The following is a 13003-nucleotide window of genomic DNA, read 5'->3' as shown; positions in this document are numbered from 1 at the left end:
CATGGGTCTTTGCATGAAAATGTTTAACTGATTGAAATAAGTTGTTTTTAGTTTTAGTTGATGATTTTAATGTCAAAACCCCAAATAATCTATGGTCATACAAATTTCCAACATTAAGCTTATTAAGTGGGTTTAGTGTATATATCTAGTTAATGTTATAAAATGTTAGAGTTGCATATATTTATGTAATATTATGATTATCTAATACCTTAAGGACTACTTTATGATGAATTATTGGAGAAATTGAGAAAATCTGGTGAAAGCTTGGATTATTGATAAGTTGGTTACATTGTTAAGTTCTAATTGTGAAATTCTCTTAAGTTGTAAGGTCCACCTTTGGTGGCGGTGTTTACTTGAAATATATAGATATATGTATGAACGTGCATATTGTCATTATGGCCTTGAAGGCATAGTATGTGAAGTGAGATGATGATTATGATGTTGATACATGATGTGCTTTAGGAAGTTGAAAGGTGTATCATAATGATGTTATGCCTAAGTAAAGTATATGTTTATGTGGAGCATGTTAGTGTGTGAAATATGATAAATGAAGGTATGAGTAGGTTAAGGAGTCGAGTTATGAATATGGTGATTATGTGAAAGGTGTGCTCACACGTACACATACGTGTACCTTGAATGAATGAATGTAGTTAATGAACGTGAATGGGGGATTTTAGGGTAAACACTCTTCATGAGTTTAAATGAAGTGTTTAAAACAACCTCACTATTCCCAAGAGATTTCTAATATAGATTGGAGGTCGAATACCCTTACGTGAGTTGAGATGTGGTGTACACATGCAATGTCTAGGGATAAGTACCCTTCGCGAGTTGATATGTGGCGCTAATTATATATCCCTTGACCTATAGTTAATGAATATTTAAGAATCCCTAGGGGAGTTATTTTTATCACCGAGAGGAGGGGTGGATACACTTTGTGAGTATAGATGTTGAACCTAATATACCTCTTGAGATGATTATTCCTAATTACTAGAGAATGAGTTACTTAGAAACAATCTCCTCATCCCTTAACTATGTGCTCGCAGAGGAGTAGATAATGGAGAATCCATGTAAAGGCTCAAGAATGACCATGTCACACCTGGTTCCTAAACCCTTGATGTGACTAGCGTCGTTAACCTCTCAGAGGTCGCAAACAAGCCTCTTCTTACCTTTCATCACAAACATACAGTTAAATTTAGCGGAAAATTTAAAACTTTTTAACTTTAATGAAGTGTACTTACACTTCATATAATTTCTCCATAAGAGTGATATATTAATAGTTCAAGATAGACAACCATCTAATAATAGATTGAACAATTGAAATGAAGAATTAATCATATAGTTAATAGTTGCCAAATCGGCCATAATATAAAAGTTTGAACAAATGTTTGAAAGGAAACTCTAGGGACAACATCCACTAGCTATGTCCAATCTACTAAAGCTAGAATATGAAGCGTAGGCATCCTCGAACTCAAGAGGACCTACCAAAATCTGGAGGTACTAGTCCAATCCGCTTCAACTGATCTTCAATTTTCTTCATGGACCTGCACCTATAAAAATTGTAATTTTATATGGGTTAGTAAACACTTGTACTAAGTGGGTGTATGCACATAAACACATAAGGACAATGCATGATCAAGGAAAGCTCTTCCTATAGTAACATGCCATTTTTGGTAAGTGAAGTCACTTTACATTCCTAATTCGTTATTTATGAATCATGTTATGTATATGAAATATTTTCATGCATTTATAGAACACAACTAATTTTGTATATGAACATAAGACTTTGGAATCATGAACATAATTTTAGAATAACTCGAGCAGAAATTAATATATTTTCTCCCCCTGAGGCCGACAACTCCTTTACCCAGACTTCAGTTCATTTTTAGTCTTTTCTTATTTTTGTTGTGTAGTTAAATGATCTCCTTCGATACTATGTTTTACTTATGAGTGTAATGGTTCATTGTAGTTCCATTCCTACAATGAATCAGGTAACTAATCCAAAAGACTAAGAAAATGATTTGACTACCCTACTTACAAGTTATTCTTTTCATTCTTGTTAAATTGGGCATGAAGTCTTTATAAGCCAATCTTTATTGTCTATGCCCATTATTATATCATTTGCATAATATAAATATACTGGGGCATATATTTATGGGCTATGCCTATTATTTGATCATTTGCTCCCTCTATTGGCATAAGCCAATCACAGTTAAAACATTATTCTTATTAAACACTGATGATTTCACCTACTTATGCTTTTGCGTAGTTAGTTCACTTTGAACTTACATTTCTTCTTATTTGATATCATTTTCACTTTGAACATGCTACGTTGACTTAGTTATTATTTTAAGCCTTTCGTTGGAATCTTTGTATGCAATGACTAAGAATGACTTGCATCATTACTTAGTCTAACCTCAACCGTTGGTCATCCTTTCCGAACGCCCCTCATATTTATAATTCTTTCTTTCTTTCTTTCTTCCTTTATTTCTTAAAGAAATCTTGAAAATTTAACTAACATAGATCATGTGAGATAACATGAAATCCAGTGTCTTCCCCACACTGAAAAGAGGTGGTTCACAGGCCAAAGTGAAACCGAATACTTCCTAGCTTTCTTAGGTGGATCTACTAGCTAGTAACCTATGCTGGAGACATAGTTCAAATACCAAGAGAATTTGGAGACACTTATCCACCTTGGTGGTAGTCTCATCTTATGAGGCTTACATGTGCTTGCACAAGCTCACTACTAGTCTATCGGTACTTAGCTAAATTTCTTATACTTTACAACTTTTAGAGTTGACTCATACATTATGGAAGCTTGTTTCTAGTATGAGGTATACTTAGCTCAATGGATGACTTGTCATCTGTTTCTATACTAGATGAATGTGAACTTAATCTTACAGTATCATTGTGGTGTGAATGAGATTTTCTCACGATTTATGACACCCTCTTATGTGAGTATCTTTAACATAATTTTTTAGGTGCAAGTGAGACTTGTCTCACTTCCTTTAAACACACCATTTTATATAATTTTCATGACTCATAAGCTTTTATACTATTTCATTACTCATAAGATTTTTTATTATTTCATTACTCACCTTATCTTGTTCAACATAATTTGTTGTCTTGTGCAATTCTTTAGAAAGTTGTAAGTACTTATTCAATGTGTTACTATGTTCACAAGTTCATTAGATAGGGTATGTTGGGACTTGTCCCAATCATTGGCATACCCTAGGTTATGAGTTCATTGAGTTATAACTTGTCAAGTAAATCTTTAACATGTATTTGACCTTACAAAAAACATCATAATTTACATTGGCTATATAAGATTGGTATGGCTTAGTCACTGGTTAACTCTATATCATTTTTTTGAAATATAATTGCTAGCCAATTTATTGTCATAAACCAATCTTTCACTAAACACTTGTCATGATATTATTACTAGACAAGTCAATTAACTTTCATGCATATACTATAGTAGTCTCATCATTTTAAGCAAGCCAACTTTTAACATTTGATTATATCATAAGAAAAATTAAATTAGTTTGGACAAGTTATAAAGTTGAGTTGGCATTGAAGTTTTATTAACTTATTTTGATTCTCATTCTTATTTTTTCTCAGAAACATTGCATTCCAAACATTTACAAACATATCTACTGTAAACAAAAACAGTAACCGAAAACTTCATCCCTTTCAACAGTAAACTGAATTTCATAAATGACTTATAAAAATTTCATCTTCTCGAACACAATTAGGCATTAATCATACATATCTAACCTATAAGTCTCATTTGACATTATAAAATAACAGAAACCTACACATAATGATTAGCACCACATAGCAAAAATATGTTTGAGATTTGAGTTATACACAATATTAGAATAAAAATTAGGGAGAACTTGGGAGATGAAGATTCAAAAATTTCATTGAGAACAACCCTAGTTTCGGTTTTCTTGAATTCAAAACGTTTGAAAAGCCTCCTGGGGAAAGGAATCCAAGATATTAAACCCATACCTTACTGTAGAATTGAATCTACGAAGATCACCATGTTCTTTGCACGAAAATCTTGAAGAATTGCCTTGAAATTGCCTAAGGAGAACTGATCTATCTTTCTTACGTTTGTTCACTGTTTTTCAGTCGAGGGTTTCTTACCTAGTTAAATGTGAGTCTAAGTCTTACGAACTGAATATTGACTAATTCAGCTTAGGTTAATTAACTTAATTAAATAATCAATTAGCTAATTACCAAAATGCCCCTCCTAAATTGACTAAAAATAGGAGAGCATTTGACTTATCCAAATCTGAAAATTTGCTAAGGGTTCAGGTTTAACCATGATTTTTAATAAATTAATTAAATGCTAAGTTAATTAATTAAGTGACCTTGGGTAATTACTAAAGTACCCCTAAGCTACTAGGACCATAACCAACCCCTTTGGAATTATCCTAGGTTAGGCACTAGGATGTTTCTTTAGTTAATTACTCGTCTAGTGTCACCCGGTTAGGTCTTAGGATTTATGGTACAATAGTTAGTTTATTTTAGTTAGTCCTAGGTTATTTATCTAGTTAGGTAAGTTAGTTAGATCCTAGGATTGTCTAAGAAGCTAGGCCTCACGTGACTTTACTCTTACGCGCGCCTACTCCTAATCGCCCTAATCCAATTCAGTTGGGCTTGGCACTTGGTCTGTTTACGTTTAGCACATGTGCTTGCACATGTGTTGTTGTGCACTTCTTTTTCACTTCATGTACACTTCTTGTCCCAAGGATGCTCACTATGTCCTTGGGTACTGCTTAATTTACATGATCATTTTAAATGATTATGTGCTATGGTACCTAGGTTTGACACTTGGATGCCTCGTACCTAATGTGTGTAAGATATGAAATAATTTTTTTATCTTAGGTTGGTCATTGCAGGTTCAATTCCTAAACAAGCTTGGATTGGGGCATTTGAACATCAATGTATATCTTAAGTTAATTTTTAATACATAGAAATTGGCTAACACCCTTAAGCCAATATTCTCTAACATGTCCAATATTACTCAATATTGGGCATTGGGATTCCTATGTACCCCAATACATATTCTTAAAATCTAATAGATTGTTCACTATACAAGTACATTTTCCTGGAATGTTACATTATCCCCCCTAAGGAAGATTCGTCCCCGGATGACACTACAAATCATTTTGAATCAAAGAGGGTATTTTCAAAAAAACATTAACATACTTGAGACTTTACTCTTTATGAATATCTGATTCACACTTTACTCTGGATGATGCACATCACTCAAAGCTTATCTGTAGCTTCATATCTGAGATTGAGGAACTTCCTTCTCATTCTAACTTTAACTAAATGCACATCACAACTCATGCGACATATAAATCATGTCAACGCTATACAAAAACAACAACATGAATGCAAACATGAACTCATATTACTAATGAAATTAAATTGAGAGTTTCATTAAGAAAATCAGACTTATGAAGAGTATATCTAACATCAAGAACTGAACAATTGAGGATAACAGAATCTCATGTCGTCCTTGGCCTCCCATGTTGCTCCCTCAACAAGATGGTTCCTCCATAACACCTTTATGGTGGCAACCTCCTTGTTCCTCAGCTACTTCACTTGGCTAACTAAAATTTCAAATGGAACCTCTTCATAAGAAAGGCTTCATCGACTCCTAACCCCTCAATAGGTAGGATGAATGCTAGATTGCCTAACACTTTTTAAGCATTGAAACATGAAACACTGGATGAACAAAAGCCAAGTCATTTTGTAAGTTTAGTTTATAGGCAACATTCAATACTTGCTGTAAGACCTCATAAGGACCTACATACCTCGGACTCAACTTTCCTTTCTTACCAAACCTCATCACCTCTTTCATGGGTGATTTCTTCAGGTAGACTTGATAACCTATATCGAATTCAAGATCCCTCTTCTTGTTATCAACATAGGATTGTTGAAGACTGTAAGCAGTAGCCAATCTATCCATGATCATTCTCACATTTTCCATAACCTCCTGTATGATCTTATGGACAATAATGGAAGACTGTCCTACCTCAAACCACCCAACTGGGGGCCTACATCTCCTGTCATATAGTACTTCTAAAGGTGCCATCCCAATACTAGAATGGTAGCAATTATTATAAAATAAATCAATCAGTGGCAAGTGACCATACCAAGTCCCCTTGATGTCAATAGCACATGCCCTCACCATGTTTTCAAGGGTCTGAATGGTACGCTCTGCTTGTCCATCCGTCTGAGGATGAAAAGCAATACAGAGCTTCACCTTTGTACCCAATATCTTTTGGAAAGATGTCCAAAAGTGAGAAATGAACTAGGCTCCCCTATCCAAAATGATAGATAAAGAGATCCCATGCCACCTCACTATCTCATTAATATACAACTTGGCATAATCTTCAGCCCTGTAAGTAGATTTCACAGGAATGAAGTGAACAGACTTAGTCATCCTGTCAATAATGACCCAAATAGAATTATGCAGTTTCCTGGTCTTGGGCATACCAACCACAAAGTCCATATTAATAGCCTCCCACTTCCATGTTGGGATCTCAATCAATTGGGTAAGCCCTCCAAGCTTAAGGTGTTAAGACTTAACCTGCTGGCAATTGGGTCACTCGTTCACAAACTTATATCTCGCTTCATACCTTCCCACCAATAGATCTCCTTGAGATAATGATACATCTTGGTGGAACCTGGATGATTGGAATACCTGAAGCCATAATCCTCTGCAGTAATATTAAGTCTCAGATTATCAATATTGGGCACACAAAACCTGCCCTGGTATCTAAGCACACCATCCCCTCCGAGGAGAATGATTTATTAAGCTTACTCAACACTGAGTCTTTCAACTCTATGAGTAATGGGTCGAGATGATGCTTATCTTTAACATCTACAACAGACTAGGATTAAGAAGTGGAATGAAAAACCAAACACCCCCACTTGGTGTATCTACCAGCCGTACACCTAACCTAGGCAATTTGTGTACCTCTTCAACCTGCTCCTTATTCTCATCATTAATATAAGACACACTACCCATGCTTAATCGGGTCAAAGCATCGGCCAATACATTGGCCTTACCTGGGTGATAGTAGATACTCATTTCATAATCCTTGAGCAGCTCTAGCCATCTTCTTTGACAAAGATTCAATTCTCTCTGTGTAAAAACATAATGAAGACTTTGATGGTCAGTAAATACATCAATATGTACCATATAAGTAACGTCTCCAAAGTTTTAACGCAAATACCACAATAGCTAACTCAAGATCACGGGTAGGGTAATTCTTCTTGTGGATTTTCAACTGTCTTGATGCATATGCAATTACCTTTATCCTGCATAAGAACACATCCCAAACCTACTCGGGAAGGATCACAATACACCACATACCCTTCACCACTCCTTGGCAATATGAGAACTAGGGCTGAAGTGAGTTGGTCTTTTACCTATTAGAAGCTCTTTTCACAAGTTTTAGACTACTCAAACACTGCCTTCTTCTTAGTTAAAGCTGTCAATGGAGCCAATAGCGGAAAAGCCTTCACCGAACCTACGATAGTAATTAGCCAAACCCAAGAAACTTCGTATGTCTATAGGAGTGAGGGGTCTCAGCCAGTTCTTTGCTGACTTAATCTTTTTTGAATCAACCTCAACACCCTGGTCAGACACAACATGACCACAGAAGGTCACTGATCCCAACCAAAACTCACATTTGCTAAATTTCATACACACCTGATGTTCCCTAAATACTTGCAATGCCATTGTCAAATGCTGTTCATGCTCTTCTCTGGTCATAGAGTATATGAGGATGTCATCTATGGATACTATGACAAAAGAATCAAGGTATTCACAAAAGACCCTATTCGTAAGGTCCATAAATGCGACTGGTGCATTAATGGGACCAATTGACATGACAAGAAACTCGTAATGACCATACCTAGTACGGAAGGCAGTCTTAGAAAAGAAACTTAAACCTTGGAGCTGATCAAATAAATCATCAATTCTGGGAAGAGGGTATTTGTTCTTTGTAGTGACTTTGTTGAGTTACCGATAATCGATACACATTCTAAGGGTTCCATCCCTTTTTCTTAGAGAAGAACGCTGGAGCACCCTCTCTAGTTGTTGAGTTACCGATAATCGATAGCATATGCCTGAGCAGTGATTGCTTAGGCAATATGAACAAGTACTGCTCTTACTTCTCAATCCGTCAACGCATCTGGGTTAAAAGGGCACTTGAACTCCAGCAGTAGGGGCTTGAGCAGGAGCTTGGTTTCCCCCAGCTGTTGCTTCTCCAACTCTCCTGCATGTGTTTCTTCTTGTGTTCATTTTTTTATACATGCACACACAATAAGGAAGTTAGATGCTAGAATGACACAAAATGTCAAAGCTCTACACAACACGATAAAGAGTAGAAGAAGGGAAGATTCTTAAATCACTAAGTCTCTAAGTCATTGTTGTGGTGCACTTCACAACCATAAGCTTGAAATTGCGCAACCTTGTTATTCTGATCCCTAGTTCCTAGGTAATTTAACCTCATGATCAGATACAAAGTTTTTCACATCCGGGTCCTAGACCCTAGATGTGACTAGCATTGTTAACCTCTTAGAGGTTGCAAACAAGCCTCTTCTTAGCTTTCATCACAATCATATAGTTAAATTTAGCGAAAAATTTAAAACTCTTTATCTTTAACGATGTGTACTTACACTTCATATAATTTCGACAGAAGATTTATATACTAATAGTACAAGATAGAAAACCATCTAATAACAGATTGAACAATTGAAATGAAGAATTCATAATATCATTAATAGTTGCCAAACCGGCCTCAATATAAAAGTTTGAACAAATGTTTGAAAGGAAACGCTAGGCACAACATTCACTAGCTATGTCTAATCTATTATAGTTAGAATATGAAGCGTAGGCATCCTCGAACTCAAGAGGACCTAAAAAAAGTATGGAGGTACTAGTCCAAACTGCTTCAACTGATTTTCAATCTTCTTAAAATACCTGCACCTATAAAAATAGTAATTGTATATGGTTAGTACACACTTGTACCAAGTATGGGTGTATTCACATAAACACATAAGGACTATGCATGGTCAAGGAAAGCTCTTCGTATAGCAACATGCCATTTTCGGAAAGTGAAGTCACTTTCCTTTCCTAATTCATTATTTATGAATTATGCTTTGAATAATGACATATTTTCATGCATTTAAATCACACAACTCATTTTCTATATGAACATAAAACCTTGGAATCATGAACATAATTTTAGGAGAACTCGAGCAAAAATTAATATATTTGCTCCCCCTTAGGTCGAGAGCTCCTTTCCCCAGACTTTAGTTTATTTTTCAGTCTTTTCTTGTTTTTGTTGAGTAGTTCAATGATCCATTTTGATCATATACTTTACTTACAAGTGCAATGCTTTATTGTAGTCCCATTCCTACAATGAATCAGATAACTAATCTAAAAGACTAAGAAAATGATTTGACTACCCTACTTACAAGTTATTCTTTTCATTCTTGTTAAATTGGGTATGAAGTATTTATATGCCAATCTTTATTGATTATGCCCATTATTTGATCATTTGCATGATATAAAGATGATGGGGCATATATTTATGGGCTATGACCATTATTTGATCATTTTCTACCTTTATTGGCATAAGCTAATAACTGTTAAAACTTCACTCTTATCAAACATTGATGATTTCATATACTTATGCAGTTATGTTTTTGCTTACTTAGTTCACTTTTAACTTACATTTCTTCTTCTTTGATTTCATGTTCACTTTGAACACGCTAGTTTGACTTAAGTAATTATTTTAAGACTTCCATTGGGATCTTTCTATGTAATGACTAAGAATGACATGCTTCATTACATAGTCTAACCTTAGCCTTTGGTAATCCTATCTGAACACCCTTTATCTTCCCAGTTCTTTCTTTCTTTCTTAATGAAATCTTTAGAATTTAACCAACATAGATCATGTGATCTAACATGAAATCTAGTGTCTTCCTCACACTGAAAAGAGGTGGTTAACCGACCAATGGGAAACCGAATACTTCCAGCTTTCTTAGGTTGATTCACTAGATAGTAACCTATTCTTAAGACATAGTTCAAATACTAGGAGAATTTGGAGACCCTTATCCACCTTGGTGGTAGACTCATTGTAACAACCCTAAAAATGAATAGGATAAATGTTTAAGGTGTCATGAATGCTTGAGATTAGACCAAGGTTCGCATGTATTGATACGCGTAAAACAAGACCTCAGAACCCTTGCTACGAACAAGACAACTAACTTGGGGAGTTAGTTGAGAATGGAAAGGTTGGAACCAACCAAGTAAGTCTCTCGGAAACAAAGATTTAATCGAAGGATTCTTTAGCAGACTTAAAAAAAAGAAATCTTATGTTTTGAGGATCCAAGGGTAAAATGGTCGTTTCCATGCCAAGGGTAATATCATAATTACCATAAGGAATTAATTAATTAATTGGTTAATATAATTAAAAAACCAATTCAGCTTAGGTTGACCCGAAATGGTCCATTTCACCAGGGCCACTCTACACGAGTTCAAGCCCCATTGGAAGCATCAAATTGGTGATTTATTTATTATTTAAGCTCTGAAATTTTTAGGGCAAAATGGTCCTTTCACGTATAATTAATTAAATCATATTTTAAGTATTAAGGAGAGTCCTAAATTGACAAAGTCATTATCTTAGTCTAAAAAACTTTACACGTTTCACTCTCTCACATCTATCAAATCCTCACGTTCAACTCTATTGTTTCTCTCTGCCAATTAACATGAAGAACAGATAATATAACAAATGTTCTTCACACTTTAAGAATCACAAAAAAAATAATCTAAGAAAGCAATCTAATAAAAAAAGTTATAGAAAGGGGGATTTCCGTCAAGTTGGTGGTGAAACTTTTGGTTAGTTGGACATGGTTTTGGAGAAAGGTTTGGGCAGAAAATTCAATGTTTGAACATCATTTAAGGTATGAGTTTCTTTCCTCTTGGTTCCTTTTCCTAGAGACCCCTTAAGATTCAAGATATTCATTCTGAAAACTAGGATTGTTCCCCCTTTGCATGTCCCTGTCACTAGCTCCAATAGAACTTTAGGTTGGGTATGTTTTCTTGTACAAAGTATGGCTGAAATGTGTTTTCGTGATGTTTATTTTTAAGTATGAATGTTCAAAATTGTGCGAATAACTATTATGTTGTTTTGAAATCATGTTAAAAAGTGATGTTTATGTGCAGTGTGTGGCAGTGAAGTTTGTCATTGTTTGGAGATGTGTAAAGGCATGTATAATCCTTGAATTTTATGTGAAAAAGTTGTATACAATATGGTTTTCATATGGGGTGTGAAGTTACTAATTTTGAGTGAAAACTCTTGACTAATGTAACTACTAAACTACACTTAGCAATGCACTAAATGCTTGGTCAAATACCCTACAAACTAACATAAGAATGTTGATGAGGGGAAGCTAAAAATTATGAATAAAATTCTAGCTTAGTGTACTTTAATTTTGTTGAAAAAGGAATTTGGAATCTGGAAATTTAATGCATATTAAAGAGGTGAGGCCACCAGGATTCGAACCTGTAACCGTACCCTTTAGCTACTGGAATTCGCGTGCAAGGAAAAAGAAAAGGGCCTGGGGGGAATAGAAATTGGGTCTGCTGGGTAGTAAGAAGAGAATAAGAATTAAAATAAATAAATGAGAGGCATGGGAATCGACCCCACGACCTCCAGGCAGCGATTGAAAGAAAAAAAAATAAGAAAGGAAAATGTGAGGTGTGGGAATCGAACCCATGACCTCAAGGCTGGAAAGAAAAAGGCGAATTGAATAAGAAAAGAATGAGGTGAGGTTGTGGGGGATTGATCCCACAACCTCTCTACCAAACACGCCTAGCTTAGTGAGTTTTAATTAAAAATAAAATAGGAGGCTGTGGGGGTTCAAACCCACTACCTCACAGCCTCTAGCGAAATTAAAAACAAGAATAAGGAGGCTGTGGGGGTTCGAACCCACAATCTCCCAATGCCCTGGGAAAAATTAAAGAGTAAAACGAAAGAGGTTGTGGGGGTTCGAACCCACAAACCTTCGGCCAATATAAGAGGAAACCAAGTAGAAGATTTAAGGTACAATGTTAATGTTGGTGTTCAATCTAGAGTCCCAATGTTATGGAGATTAAAAATAAAATCAATGAAAAATGTAAATGCTGCCCAAGTGATTCGAATTTGGGTTTCCTTGCCAAAAGTTCTGTATTGATACATAAGTCATACGTGAACAAAATATCCAAGAATAATACCACCTAATCAGATAAAAATCAAGATGTTGGCATATATACAAGAAAAATAAGTCTTGTACTACATAATCTTACAAACGTATGAATTACTTAACGAACTATGAATAAAGCCCATGGATTGTGTGTATAGACTTATAAGTCTAGCATACGTTCAAAAGTAAGTGAACCTAAGATGTGTGTAATGAAAGGACGAAACCCTAGAAGGGTTAAGTATGAGTGTGAGATACAGTAAATGGGCAAGTGCATTGGCATAAGATGAGATGAACAATTAAATGAGCAAAATGAACAATGAAATTAACAAACTCTAAAAGGGTTAGGTAAGGGTGTGAAACACATTAAATGGCCAAGTGTATTGGCATATGATGACATGAGAAATTCATTTAATGAGCTATGATGTATTTATACTAGAAGCCATCTTCCATGACGTATGAGATGAATGAAATGGAGCTTTATACTGAGCACCGATAGGCTATCTATGAGCGGTGATACCTTCTTTCGGGAAGGGCAGAGGTTCACGTAACTCTCGTGAGGTTAGACTGTCCATCTTGCCGGGTATGGGTCTCCTTATATCTCCTAGTCTTCGAACCTATACAACCAATATACGGATTTAGCGGGGTTAAATTCCCATGTACGCTAGCATGTTATGGGTTACTTTGGCATGTGATTCAACCACTTTTCGGTGTGGGGGAGACA

The 13003-nt window shown here is 35.4% G+C and overlaps 1 protein-coding gene across 1 annotated transcript; it reads right to left on the bottom strand.

Moving 5' to 3' along the window:
- Positions 1–5710: 5710 nt before the first annotated feature.
- LOC138337824 (uncharacterized) lies at positions 5711–8332 on the bottom strand. Its single transcript, XM_069288253.1, has 8 exons — positions 8240–8332; positions 8138–8157; positions 7739–7943; positions 7557–7663; positions 7260–7344; positions 7001–7168; positions 6660–6740; positions 5711–6253 (listed from the first exon to the last, which is right to left on the bottom strand). Exons 1-8 carry the CDS (start codon positions 8330–8332, stop codon positions 5711–5713), a joined length of 1302 nt encoding a protein of 433 aa, XP_069144354.1.
- Positions 8333–13003: the final 4671 nt, after the last annotated feature.

This window comes from Solanum lycopersicum, chromosome 8, assembly GCF_036512215.1.
Source record: "Solanum lycopersicum chromosome 8, SLM_r2.1".
Classification (NCBI taxonomy): domain Eukaryota; kingdom Viridiplantae; phylum Streptophyta; class Magnoliopsida; order Solanales; family Solanaceae; genus Solanum; species Solanum lycopersicum.
The sequence above is the reverse complement of the archived record's forward strand: the minus strand, read 5'-3'. Positions and strand labels throughout refer to the sequence as shown.

What these genes read in the sequence shown, in the direction of transcription:
- LOC138337824 (XM_069288253.1), bottom strand. Translation starts at nt 8,332, where the DNA reads ATGAACACAAGAAGAAACACATGCAGGAGAGTTGGAGAAGCAACAGCT. An exon ending in TTGGCTAATTACTATCGTAG is followed by an intron (nt 7,345 to 7,556) that starts GTTCGGTGAAGG and finishes GTTCTTATGCAG; the next exon opens with GATAAAGGTAATTGCATATG. An exon ending in ATCTTGAGTTAGCTATTGTG is followed by an intron (nt 7,169 to 7,259) that starts GTATTTGCGTTA and finishes GTTTTTACACAG; the next exon opens with AGAGAATTGAATCTTTGTCA.